The sequence below is a fragment of the Colias philodice genome, chromosome 28 (genome assembly GCF_061535455.1).
Source record: "Colias philodice isolate Cphi_HAF_F1 chromosome 28, ilColPhil1 Martin Lab GWU primary, whole genome shotgun sequence".
NCBI lineage: Eukaryota > Metazoa > Arthropoda > Insecta > Lepidoptera > Pieridae > Colias > Colias philodice.
Window position 1 is genome coordinate 1,005,176 of NC_143113.1, and position 14,241 is coordinate 1,019,416.

Sequence of the window (14,241 nt, forward strand, 5' to 3'; positions counted from 1 at the left end):
TAAGTATATATTATGGAGTTTCTTGCCGGTTCTTCTCCATAGATACTGCTTTCGGAATCGGCGGTAAATGTTAAAAATATATTCTAGAAGCATTTTTGTATCGTCATTACATATTTTTAACGTTTACCTCTTTTATGTTAATAATTATTGGAATGACTAAAATAGTAGATTGATAATGATGCAATTTTGCAAGTATGATGTTCAAAAGCCAATTTTAATTTTTTTTATGAATTATAAATGGAATATATTTACTGTTAAAAGAAGAAACTAATATATTATGTAAGTTGTAGTACCGTTAGTTCTTTTCTATAGTAAACTAGCGGTCCGCCCCGGCTTCGCCCGTGGTACATATTTACGTTTTCTCTACATAAAAACCATCCTCGTACTTCAAGGAATATAATAAAAAAAGAATTATCGAAATCGGTTCAGCCGTTCTCGAGTTATGCGCTTACCAACACATTTTGCGATTCATTTTTATATTATAGATTAATTTTTATTATATTGTTAGACGTAACTTTTGATTTAATATTTTTGTGGATGAATAGTTGTCAATGTAGTTGTCCCTATTTCCTGCCCAAACATGCTAGCTGTCGAATACTATAAAAGCCGCTTTCCTTCGACCCAACTACCCTCACTTTGCTAATAGTCGTTGACTTGCTGCGATTTGTTATCAACTACCTACATCAATAATTGATGTAGGTAGTTGTTATTAATTAGGCAGTTGTGTAGAATCTAAATATTAGGCAGTTGTGTAGAATCGCAGTACATTCTTATTAGTTATTACATTTAAACTAATATTTAACCCGGCCTCGCGTGTTATTTCTTATAATATTATAATACATTTAATTGACGTTTTCTCATTCCAAAATTTTCCCTCTTTTCAATGTTTTACCTTTTTTTTAAAGAATCATCTCCTTTACAAAAGCTGTATATTATTAATAAGTCAAATTGATTGGCAAAAACATGTTTTTAAAGTGAAACTTTTATTACATCGTCTCAAACTGTTTGGTCTGTGTAGCGCATGTCGCGTGTATCGCGCATGTCGCGTGACGGTCGGCTGCCGAGTAGGTATACCTACTCGGCAGCCGCGATACACGCGACATGCGCTACACAAAGCAGTGTTCGGAACCGTTCGAACAGTTTCACTTTTACCGTGGTTTCATAAAACCACACAACATTTTTTAGCAATACTGACATACCCCTCTAACTTACACGGTTTAAAATTATTAAAATATGACCAATTTCACGACTTAAAATAAATTAAATAAAACAATATCTAAAATAAATATATATCCTTTTCAACTTAACATTTTTTTACTAAAAATGGCATTTTATGAGACATACAATTCACTAAATAAAAAAATACAATTAATTACTTAATAAAAAGAATGTATAAATAATACTTTTAAATTTACATTATGTGAGAAATCTCAAAAACATTTTTTTTTTAAACAAAAACAGTATAAATATAATACTTTCAATTCATACAATGTATAAATAAATTTAAATGAAAATAAAACTTTAATATCTGGTAACAATAAGTTAAAACAGAGATTCAATTTATAAAATAATAATTCATAAAAATGGCAACTCTGAGACTCCACGAAAAATGCAGACGGAATTAAAAATATAAAACATTGTTAATAATTTTTCATAAGCAGCATAAATAATATTTTTAGCATAATTGGTGGGTTGATATGGTAACTTCGATTTATTTTAAATAGACTAAAAATACTGACATCTTATTTCATGCCAATTACCTTTTTAAAAACAACTAGACAAAAAAGTCATTCAATTTAGAACTTGAATCAACTAAGTAATAAACCGTATTTACTATCTTTACATGACATTCCAGAAAAATCGAACAACCGCTGATCGCGGCGTTGCAAAAAAATAATAATAATATGACATATTACAGCTACAAAGAAAAAAACATTTGACAACTGACAGTTGACACATACAAAGTTGACAGTGACAGTACTAAGCTTTTTTTTCAATGCAGCGTTAAAAAACAATGACATTGACATTTGACAGCTATTATTAAAAAAAATGATTTGACAGCTGACAGTTGACACATGCAAAGTTGCTAGTGACGGATCTAAGCTTTTTTCTCGGGCGTCCGTTTCTTCGACTTCCTTGCCCTGGAGTGTTTATGCTAGTATCTATAGTAGTTCGGTTTGAACGGGCCGACCTTGTTAAGGCCGAGGTATTTCGCTTGTTCGTCTGTAAGTTCCGTGAGGTGTGCGTCGAATGTCGGTAGATGAAGGCTGGCTACGTATTCGTCCATTTTCTTTGGTAGGAGGTAGACGTCCGCCTTTAATAAATAATAATAATAAATATTAAAGACATTATTACACAAATCGACCTAGTCCCACAGTAAGCTCAATTAAGGCTTGTGTTGTGGGTACTAGGCGACGATAAATATATTTTATGAATACATATATTATATAGATAACACCCAGACCCAAGAACAAATAATTGAGTTGAGAGACCGGGGATCGAACCCGGGACCGTTGGCTCAGTTGGCTCAGTAGGTTACTTTACCACTGCGCCAACCGCGTCGTCAAAATTATTAAGATTATTTTTAAATAATGTTGGTCAATACGGCAAATATTCAAATCAAAATACCTTTTCAATGATAATTATTTAGGTTGTTTTTTAAATAATATTGTTAAATAGCGCAACTACATGAAATCAAAATACATAAGGACATCATATAATAAGTAAAAGTACATACAAATAAATAAACTGTCGTCAAAAGTGGAAACAAGCGGTTTTATCGTTAGAACAGCCATCTTGTTTTACAAAATATAGTTTATATCTATGCTGCTATATAGTAAGTATTAATGACCGAATTAATAAGGAATGAATGAACGAAAACCCACCTTATATCTATGCTGCGGCGCGTTATACAACTCAATCAAGGCAAGCGCCTGTGTTGCCGCAGTCACAGACACAACGAAGGATGGCAACGACGAGCAACAGAGATTCGCCAGCCGACCCTCAGCTAGCAACACTATGCGCTTGTCGTTCGGCCATATTATGTGGTCGACCTGCGAAAAGAGCTGATTAAAACGATTATTTTGTTGTACTAATTTTGAATTTTGATTTTGGGACACCCTGTGTTAAGTCAATCGTTAACCAATTGTAATATGTTCACGTTAAATAAAGGCACATTCAAACCGGAGAGTTATCCGCTACCCGATTGGTACGCGAATAAATCTCTTACGTAGTATATTATACACTGGCGGTCCGCCCCGGCTTCGCCCGTGGTACATATTTCGCAATAAAAGGTAGCCTATGTTCTTTCTCAGGGTCTAAAGATTGTCTGTGCCAAATTTCATCAAAATCGGTCCAGTAGTTTATGCGTGAAAACCATACATACATACATACAAACCTTTCCTCTTTATAATATTAGTATAGATAATCTAATCGCGTACCAATCGGTTTACTCGAGTCGGTACGCGATTAGAGTCTCTATAATATACTGCATAAGAGATTTAATTGCGTGCCCATCGAGATAGAACTACCCACGGCGATAACTCTCCGATTTGAATAGACCTTTATACAGGTATAGGGTATAATCGAATTATTGTTATATCAGCCAATTAAATCGAAGGAAAATAAAACCTTTCCTGTTTTTAGTATTTTGGCTAGCGTTGCTCTGCCCTGTGTTGTTGTGCCCTGTGATGTTACGACCTGTGTTGTTACAACCTATATTGTTGTGCCCTATGTTGTTGCTACCTGTGTTATTGCCACCTGTTTTGTTGCAACCTATGTTGTTACCACCAATGTTATTGCGACCTATGTTTTTACGAACTATATTGTTTTGCCCTGTATTGTTACGAACTATGTTGTTTTGTCCTATGTTGTTACGAACCATGTTGTTGTACCCTGTGCTTTCGCGATCTATTTTGTGCCCTGTGTTATCTGGTGGCAACGTATGATTCTTTGGTCTTTGTTACGCGACAACGACCTTTTATACTTCTTATTATGCCCCATGTTGTTTATGTTGTTGCAACCTATGCTGTTGCAACCTATGTTCTTGCAACCTGTGTTGTTGCAACCTGTGTTGTTGCAACCTGTGTTGTTGCTCCTATGTTGTTCCTACCTGACTGCGAACCCTCTCCCACAGCAAATCTGGCGTCCTCAAAGCATGAACATCTATCTCCGTGTTGCTATGCCCCATGTTGCATACAACACAGCCGTTCTTCATTCGCTCCATGTGTTCCCGGGTTACAACACCCTTGTTCCCTGTTGCTGTTATCACTATATCCACTTGACGGATTACCTGATTAGAAAAATGCGTGTAAAATAATTTTAGATAGAATGAGGGTACATTATAATTTTTGTACGATACGACGACTGAATAGTGTGTCTAATTAAAGTTAAATGAAACTAAACTTTACTTTAAGACGGTTAAGTAACAAAAACAAAAAAAAGACGGGTTGCACTGGGGGAGTGCCGGCAGAAGTGAAAACTTGATTATTAACGTTGAGCATGTTTGATATTTTGGAATGGTATCCGCGCTTACGCATGGAATATAAGGGCTAAAAAAAAAACATCCGTCTTACGCTTTTTCGATCAGGCCACGATGGGCGTTGGGTATAAACGGCGTTGGGTATAAAATCTTAAACTCGCGTCAGGCCACTGTCCTGACGCGAGTTTAAGATTTTATACCCAACGCCGGTAAAGAAGTTTTCACTTCAAAAAAGTATAGTCTGGTTTTATGAAATAATTATAAATGTGAAACTTTCAAAAAATACGTTATCCAGTATTACGAATATATACGAATTTAATACGCACAAAATGTTTTAATAACGTCAATATAAAAATCATACCTCATTCAATTTGACAACTCTGAAACCGTCCATAGCAGCTTGCAGCGCGCAAATCGGGTCGATTTCTGTTACATACACCTGAAATATATTTATATTTTATTATTAACGATTGAATGAGTTTGTGATCTGTGAGTGAATGAATTCTTAAGTTAGATAATCTAAATTTTTCCTGAAAATCCATGTTTTCATCTCTAGCTTCGCGCAACCGGTATATACCGCTTCTCTAATGTGAGCATTTTGTCTATGAAAACATAATCTTAAACGATAGCTCACGTGCGGGTGGTAAATTGGGGCGGGTTGCTTGTTATGGGTGAACACATAGAGTTTTAAAAATTCATCTATTTGAAAAAAAATTGCATCTGGAATTTTATAAGTATTTTTTACGTACTCAGCGTATGCAAAACTATAACCTCCTTTGAACTTAGTATACCAACAGTGGGACACCCTGTATATATTATTTTTATTTAATTCGTTGCTTATCGATAAAAGTGATCGTTACTGATTAAATTAGTTAACTCGTAGAAAAAGTATAATTGAATAAATAAATTAGATTGCGTTTGAGTTGAATAATTTATAAATAAATTACTGGGTTTATGCGAGTCGGTATGGTAATAATTGAATTAGTTCGTTAGTCAGTAAGTTTCTAGTCCTTATTAAAAAAAATTGGTTGTCTGTAAAGTCGGTTTACTGACGATAGTTGAACGTGACAACGTCCGATTGTGCTTCTTTGTCGCTCGTTCCGCGCTCTCGCTTGCACTTCAAGCCTTACATGGAACGCCTCAGAGCGAGGTAACGCCGCATGAGTCACGTTTTTTCGTGCGTGCAGCCGGCTCTATCGAATTATAAGACGTTGTCACGTCAATAACTTCATATTAGTATTGAATTTAAAAAGGCCAGAAAACTTAACTTTAATATAATATGACCTATTGTATTGCAATATCTGTATAAGATTGCTAATATGTATGTATAAATGTATTGGTATGCATTAATTGATTTGAATTTGAATTTGAATTATGTTCGTCCGTGTATAACTCACCACACTGCCTAACGCCTTGAGCGCTTGACAACACCCTTTCCCCACCTCCCCGTACCCGCACACGACCGCCTGCTTTATTTAATTAAATAAATAAAAATTTCGTATGTTCGTCCGTGTATAACTCACCACACTGCCCAAAGCCTTGAGCGCTTGACAACAGCCCTTCCCCACCTCCCCGTACCCGCACACGACCGCTTGTTTCCCGCCGAACATTATATCTGTGCTGCGTTTTAGCGCGTCTATTATGCTCTCCCTGAAATATCCGCATTGGCGTGAATCAAGAAGCTTATATCTAATACACTGGAGATTTCAGTATGAACATTAACTTGTAACAAGAAAATATGACCTTGAATGAGTAACTTGCCAAATTAGGTGTGAAAGGGATTAAAAAAAATATACAGGCATCATTCAAGGTCATATTTTCTTGTTACAAGTTAATGTTCATACTGAAATCTCCAGTGTATTAGATATAAGCTTCTTGGTGTGAATATTTGATCCGGATGCGGATGTTGTTTCGGATGTGGATACGGATACGTATATCTATGAGGATTCGGATGCGGATGTGGATACGGATATAGGTATAAATTAGGATGTAGTTATGAAATATGAATACGGTTCTGTAACTGTACTGTATCTATAACTGTATTTGTACACAGTTATAGGTACAGTTACGGATAAAGATTTAATTATTGGTTCAAAATATACAGGTTAAAATTTTAAATGTTAAAGGTACCCTCATTATGCACTAAAAATTCAAAATTAAATAAATTATTTAATACATATATAATTTTATGTTTGTACCTGTGAAACGAAGCGACAATGTACAATTGTACACACTGATGTTATAATAAATCGATTTTTTTAAATAAATATGAATATAATGAGACTTTCCAATGATAGGATTTTTTTAAATCGATCAAGTACCTAATTGTAATTTGTTTGTAATTTCTTACCATTTTACTAAATATTATTGTTACTGATTTTACAAAATATTTCCTCGTAATAAAACTCACCGGCAAGAATACAGATTATCAAACTTGGTCTTAGTCACAGAGTCGTTCACATTCATCGCGGGAACACACAGTTTATTCGCTTTACTAAGTTGGTATAGTCTGTGCACACCCGTCACGCTCTCTTCTACTATACCTGGAAAATAAAAAATAATTAATAACAAGTACAATCTATAAATTTATAAAGAATAGAAAAAAATCGATCACGAAAGGGGTATACATCACATGAATATGCATCACATGGCTATGCATCACAATATGTCTATGCATCACGTGACTATACATCACGTGACTATGCATCACGTGACTATGCACCCGATGTCTATGTCTTATCTGACTATGCATCGGATGACTAAGCATCGCATGACTATGCATCACGTGACTATGCATCTCATGACTATAACTTACCCTTTATCTGCTTAAACGCCGTGGGATGTTTTTTCAGCATCAAGTGTGTGGCATCACCACCATCATCTAGTATCATGTTGGGTTGCCAAGCCCCAGTCGGTGTGCAGCACTGGTCTATACACCACCAGAACGCTTCCTCGCTTTCGCCGCGCCAGGCGAATATCGCGAAACCTAAAGGAATTTGAGGGTAGTTTGTGAATGGTAGAAGATATATCAAATCAAAAATGTTTATTTGCTCGTATATATAAAATGTATTACTTCAGAGAGTCTATTATAGCATTCATGAATATATGAAAGATGAAAACCAGTGGAAAGTTGTCGCGTAAGAAGCACAGGATAGTTCTTTGACATCATTATTATGACATACGCAGTTACATATTTTGTAAAATTAAAATGTTATATTGACATGATTTTTAAAGAGCAACTATGGAGTTTCTTGTCGGTTCTTCTCTATAGATACTGCTTTCCGAATCTGTGATAAATTAAAAATGTGACGATTCAAAAGTGCGTCTAGAAGAAGTTCAATTGAATGAATAAATATCTGAATGAATGAATGAATGAATGAAATGAAATTTGAAAAAATTTGAATAAATATCTGAGTTTGACTTTTAAACATACCCGCATGCGCCAACGCAGCGGCCACTTCGTTCTGCGTGCTGTAGATGTTACACGCCGCCCAGCGGACGGTCGCACCTAACGCCGCTAGAGTTTCTATCAGTACAGCCGTTTGGGCGTTTATGTGTGTGCAACCGACGATCTGAAGACGTGATAATGATAATTATTATTATTTTGTTACGTATAGACATAGGTCTATACGTATGTATAGACATATAAGAGGAAAAGATATATCTGAAGGAGTATTAATAAAAATAAAACCGGCCAAGTGCGAGTCGGGCTCGCGCACAAAGGGTTCCGTAGCAGCAAATATAATAAATTACAGTTAAATCAACCTATCTCAAAAACTATAAGAGATACTTTGATCAAACCAAAAATCGTTGAAAGAGTTAATTAGCATGCATCACCTCTATTTTTTTTAGAATTTTATACCCCGTAGTTATAAAAATAGAGGGGGGGGGACATACTTTTTACGACTTTGAGAGCTGATATCTCAAAAACCGTTCACTTTAAGAAAAATGTTTTTTAGAAAACTTTATATCATTTTAAAAGACCTTTCCATTGATACCCCACACGGGTATGTACATCGAAAAAAAAAATTTCATCCCTCAGTTACATGTATGGGGGGCCCCACCCCCAATTCTTTTTTTTACTATTTAGTGTCATATTTTTGTAGCGGTTCATACAACACATATTCCCATCAAATTTCATCACTGTAGTACTTATAGTTTCCGAGTAAATCGGCTGTGACAGACGGACAGACGGACAGACGGACAGACGGACATGACGAAACTATAAGGGTTCCGTTTTTGCCATTTTGGCTACGGAACCCTAAAAAAGACGGGTTGCACTGGGGGAGTGCCGGCAGAAGTGAAAACTTGATTATTAACGTTGAGCATGTTTGATATTTTGGAATGGTATCCGTCTTACGCTTCTTCGATCAGGTCACGTGTCCTGACGCGAGTTTAAGATTTTATACCCATTACAGAAAGTGCTCAACGCCGGTAAAGAAGTTTTCACTTCAAAAATATCATTTACTTTATAAAGATTAGAAAAAATTCGATCACGAGGCGGGACTCGTAAATATCAAATTCAAATATCATTTTGTTAGGTATAATATACTCATATAATATTGAAGGTAATAATGATCAAAAAGACAAATGAGTTGAAACATACAGGGTGTCTCATAAGTACCCAACGATTTCAAAAGCGTGTCTAGACTAGCCGGCGCAACTGATGGGAGCGGTGAGTGCGGCATTAGCTAGCGCGTTCCAAGGATTTTTAGTTGCCGCCATGTCGTTCACGGGAGAGCAACGTGGTTTTTGCGTTCGTGCCTATTTTCAAAACAATAAATCGACGGCGCCTGTATCGTCTCAATTATCGATTGAGGCATATTGATGAAACGCCCAGCAACTCTACCATACTCTCATGGATCCGGAGTTTCAACACTACCGGAAACACAACAGGAAGCAAGAAATCTGGGCGCCCAAGAAGTGTAAGAACGGATGAAAACATTGAGTTGGTGGCAAGTTCGGTGCGACGTCAACCTCAAATAAGCATTAGGTGGCCATGCTACGCAACTTTTTCGAGCCAGAGCTTCAAGAATGTGAGCATTATAATGTCAGGACATGGTTCCAACAGGATGGAGCCAAATCCTATACAACTAACCACTCAACTGAAGCCCTACACCAATTGTTTCCCGAAAAAGTCATTTCAAGAAGGGGTGACATTGAATGGCTCCCCAGAAGCCCGGATTTGACGCCACCCGATTTTTTTATGGGGGTATCTTAAGTCAAATGTGTATGAAAATTCTTCGCAAACTTTGAACGACTTGAAGACCAACATCGGAGAAAAAATTGCGTCCGTAGATAGACCTCTTCTTCAGAAAGTTTTCAGAAACTTTCACCAAAGACTCGAAGAATGTCGGCATCGTAATGGACGCCATCTCAACGATGTAATCTTCAAAAAATAAAAATTCCTTTTGTTTTCTATTAAATTTGTCAATATTATATTTTAAAACCAATAATTAGTTAAATTTTTTGCATCATGAAATCGTTGGGTACTTATGAGACACCCATTTAGTATGATTATAAAGTCTTGCTGAATTTATAGTCGCCATCTATAATCTCAATCCTAGATCTCAATATCAATCAATATAATATAATCCCATCAAAAACATCCTGTAAAAAACCCAAGTCTCGCAGCTCAGTCTTTCTACCGTCAAAAGTTGTGAGATCCATGTAATACCAAGTCGGTTAATCTATTTAGTGTCTACTTGAAGGACCTTCTGTCTTAAGTTATTACATAAGTTATTATCATGCCAATATTAAAAATATTTAACGTTTTAAACAAATAGATCGACTTGGACATCGCTTGATTTGATTATTAGTATGTATCACACTACACAGCACGACGGGCCAGCGACCAACAGGAACGAGAGTTTCAATCGCGTGAGGCGCGAGAGACTAAAGAATCTAATATAATATTGTAATATTCATTTTGTTTTCATGCGATGTCCAAGTCGATCTATTTGTTTAAAACGTTAAATATTTTTAATATTGGCATGATAATAACTTATGTAATAACTTAAGACAGAAGGTCCTTCAAGTAGACACTAAATAGATTAACCGACTTGGTATTACATGGATCTCACAACTTTTGACGGTAGAAAGACTGAGCTGCGAGACTTGGGTTTTTTACAGGATGTTTTTGATGGGATCTCACTTCTTTTTGTAGAGCCTTTCTTTTTGATACCATCTACTTCTAACGAATTTTGTTAAAGGTCTTATGATATTTTCTTATTTTTATATGTAGTCTTCCTCTTTTTCTTTTCCGGTACTACTTCTTGAGCTTCAGCCACAGTTAGCCTCCTTACAGTCTGTCTGTAAGGAGGCTAGTCGCGCCAACAATTTATATATAACAGATTTAAATTATAATATATTGTTTTATTAGATTTTCGTACTTCAAGACATGTCCAATCATGTGTTTTTCATTACGTCGACCATTTTACAAGTAATAATGTTGTTCAGTTTCATGGGCTAAACACACCCTTACCCACCCTATACCCCCTCCCTTGCCTCATATGGTAGGTACCTATCTACACCTATTAAATTTATAACCACCACCAACCACCAACTGCGTAAATAACTTTGTAATCCCATATATTTATATGGGATTACAAAGTTATTGATGCAGTTGGTGTATTTGGAAAACTGGACCGAAATTACAAAATATTTAAGTTTTCCCATGATTAAGACACTAAACTCTATATGTATTCCAAATATGAAGCTTCTAAGTCTGCTAGAAGTGCCTTGGACTTTTGATGATCGGTGAGTCAGTGAGTGACAAAATTTAGAAACTTTAACAAGTTGTCATTCTTAAACTACTGGTTCAAATTGACTGAAATTTTAAATATTCCGTGTTTATACAATGCCGGATTAGTTACTGAAGATTCAGGTTTCTTGCTTTATCCACAACCGAATTATAGAGGGTCGAAAAAGGCCCGAATTGCTTCGAGAAAAGGATGGTACGGCCGTGCCGCTTTTTTTTTGCTCGACTTGGCGGGGGCACTACCGTGCCCCCAGATCTGTTTAAAAAGTAGCGCTTATTCGGATAATACGAACCACTTAAATTAAGGTAATGGCAATCATCAGAAGTTCACAATTTATAGATATATTAAAAATTGCAATGATTAGTTTTCGTAACATACTAATCCTACTAATATTGGGTGTATGTGTAGGTGTGTATGTTTGTTACTCTTTCACGAAAAAACTGCTGGACCGATTACAATGAAATTTAGCACACATATAGAGGGTAACTTGGATTACACATTAGGATAGGTTTTATCCCGGAAATCCCACGGGAACGGGAACTATGCGGGTTTTTCTTTGAAAACGCGGGCGAAGCCGCTGCCGGAAAGCTAGTAACTTTTATAAATATTAACCTACCTTAGCATCCTTCAAAGGCTTATCATCCTTCGCCCTAGCCCGCAGAGCCATAATCCCGGGCATCTCCTGTTCCGCGATCTCAATCTCACGCCTCCCGAACCCATGCTGTTCCACATTCCTCACGCAGTATGGAGGGTTGGGCTGACCGGCCGCGATCGCCTTCTCGTGGGGCTGTACACCTTCGTCTTCGTCGGATGACGACCCTGGAATGATGGGAAGAGGAAGTTTAAATTTGGGATGAGCTTATGGTATTGAATTGGACCATAAAGTTTTATAATAGATGGGCATATCGATGATACTCAATTTTCTGATGAAAAGACGGTGGTATTGAATTTGCTATTTGAACCATTAACTTTGAATATAGATGAGAAGAGAAAACCCTAATAATTTCATTCAAGGTACGTTGATTGACGCTGCATGCGTGAAATCTTTGTACTGATTTTGACAAAAATTAACGCCAAACGTGAAAAAAAAGGAAAATTATAGTTGAAGAGATATATATGTGATCTGACTGATTGTATTGGTCACACGTAGAACAACGTTAAGCACACGTTTTGTATATTGTTGGCTTATTTACTTCTATCTTGTATTTAATACCTTGCAATAACCAGTAAATATTATCCGTATATGAGCCATGGAACGATTCCAATTTCCCAGAGAGAACTATTGTGTTATAAATGACCTATTTGACCCTAATATTTATGCAAATCAGCGAAATGAGAACTATGAAGGTTAGGGCTTCGATATTTAATCCTAAACTTTCTTCGCCCTATCTATAATGGTTTGACGAAACTGGTCTGATTTAAGGATTTTTGAGCAAAAAGTACTTTTAGTTACTACGGATCAAAGCTGATTCAACATCGTGACATTTTCAAGATATAAAAATATAGCCTGACGTGCAAAAGATTTTACATTAAAACCTGCAAAGTTCTCTAAATTCGTTCTCATTTATTCCAGAACTATTTTGCCACAAACTGCATCCTTTTCATTTACAGCAATTAAAGCGAGACGTATTGCGACTAATTTTAGTTTATCGATTGACAGCATTCACGGAAGTGGACGCTTTGATGAAACAGCGGATGAAATTGTACACTATACTAGCTTTGGGATGAAATTTGAGTCTATATAATAGAGCTAGCCTGTCTGACGTCATTCTGGTTGTATTCGTGGAATGGAAGTAATCTGGAAGTAATCAAACGTATACAATATGCCATGAAAAATTGATTATATTCATGGAAAGATACGAATAAAACCTAAAAAAATTGGTACAGAAGAACCCCACATGTACTTATTATTAATGTAAAAACCTAATTTATCTTTATTATGACCATGAATCGATGTCTCTGGCGAAGAATGACGAGGAGAGCCGACCCCAAGTGAACTGGGATAACGCTAGGCACAGTAGTAGGTAGTATATTTTATTTTGGTATGCACTAAATGATATATGGAAGAAATTCATACGAACGTATGGACAAGCGTACTATGATAACTTATAACAATTGGATTAAAGTTTTTACGCAATCGATTGGCTTAATTTCTGTAATAATTTATCGTTAACTACCTCCCAATATCGATAATAAATTTACTAAGACTTCTTTTAAACAATATTTGAAAAAAATAAACTTTTTTTTACAATTTTCAATAGTATGCTAATGTTTTTAAATAAGATACCATAGTACATTACTATTTTCTATTATAGACTTTATATTAAGGACTTACAAAAATCACTTCTCCCTGATATTATCGAGTGACGTTTCTTCAAGTTTGGTTCTTTTTCCTCCGGTATTGTATGTTTTAGTATTCCGGTGGTAGGCATTTCTATATATACCTATATTTCTATGTTATATATGTGCTTTAGTGTTCATATAATTCAACATTCGTAAGAAACATCATCTTTATCTATATTTAGATATTCTATCTTTTAACAGACTGTCCCGCGGTACGTGTACTAAGTCTAGTAGAACTCATAGTTTATCAGACACTGATTATGTATAAAAAATTTGGTTGTCTGTAAAGTCGGTTTACTGACGATAGTTGAACGTGACAACGTCCGATTGTGCTTCTTTGTCGCTCGTTCCGCGCTCTCGCTTGCACTTCAAGCCTTACATGGAACGCCTCAGAGCGAGGTAACGCCGCATGAGTCATGTTTTTTCGTGCGTACAGCCGGCTATATCGAATTATAAGACGTTGTCACGTCAAAAATACTCAACAAATACCCGGCGCATTTTTTTTAATTAGATGAATTCTTAAAACTCTATGTGTACACCCCTAGCAGGCAACCAGTCTACCTTTACTACCCGCACGCAAGCTTACGTTTAGGTTTATGTTTTCATAGACACAATGTTCACATCCCTAGCTTCACGCAGAGCGGTATATACCGACTA

General features: G+C 36.1%; 1 protein-coding gene and 1 long non-coding RNA gene across 6 annotated transcripts in view; one reads left to right on the top strand and one right to left on the bottom strand.

Annotated features, from left to right (window-relative positions):
* The first annotated feature begins 233 nt into the window (after nucleotides 1-233).
* Nucleotides 234-873, top strand: LOC149476160 (uncharacterized). Its single transcript, XR_016317881.1, has 3 exons — nucleotides 234-311; nucleotides 486-695; nucleotides 748-873. It is a non-coding gene; the product is annotated as an uncharacterized LOC149476160 (long non-coding RNA).
* A 652-nt stretch (nucleotides 874-1,525) lies between these two features.
* The window catches only part of LOC149476161 (S-adenosylhomocysteine hydrolase-like protein 1), a 32,307-nt gene continuing 19,591 nt past the window's right edge, over nucleotides 1,526-14,241 (bottom strand). Inside the window, exons 2-12 of one of the 5 annotated variants that reach the window (XM_089712231.1) lie at nucleotides 13,577-13,685; nucleotides 11,858-12,060; nucleotides 7,914-8,052; nucleotides 7,296-7,466; nucleotides 6,891-7,023; nucleotides 6,049-6,130; nucleotides 5,878-5,922; nucleotides 4,842-4,919; nucleotides 4,112-4,291; nucleotides 2,886-3,065; nucleotides 1,529-2,314 (exon numbers count right to left, since the gene is read on the bottom strand). In XM_089712231.1, the coding sequence (XP_089568357.1) occupies nucleotides 2,156-2,314; nucleotides 2,886-3,065; nucleotides 4,112-4,291; nucleotides 4,842-4,919; nucleotides 5,878-5,922; nucleotides 6,049-6,130; nucleotides 6,891-7,023; nucleotides 7,296-7,466; nucleotides 7,914-8,052; nucleotides 11,858-12,060; nucleotides 13,577-13,685 (1,479 nt within the window). In that variant the 3' untranslated portion in view covers nucleotides 1,529-2,155. Of the gene's footprint in view, nucleotides 2,315-2,885; nucleotides 3,066-4,111; nucleotides 4,292-4,841; nucleotides 4,920-5,877; nucleotides 5,923-6,003; nucleotides 6,131-6,890; nucleotides 7,024-7,295; nucleotides 7,467-7,913; nucleotides 8,053-11,857; nucleotides 12,061-13,576; nucleotides 13,698-14,241 lie in introns of those variants that run through there. The other 4 variants (XM_089712232.1, XM_089712228.1, XM_089712229.1 and 1 more) reach the window with 4 other exon arrangements.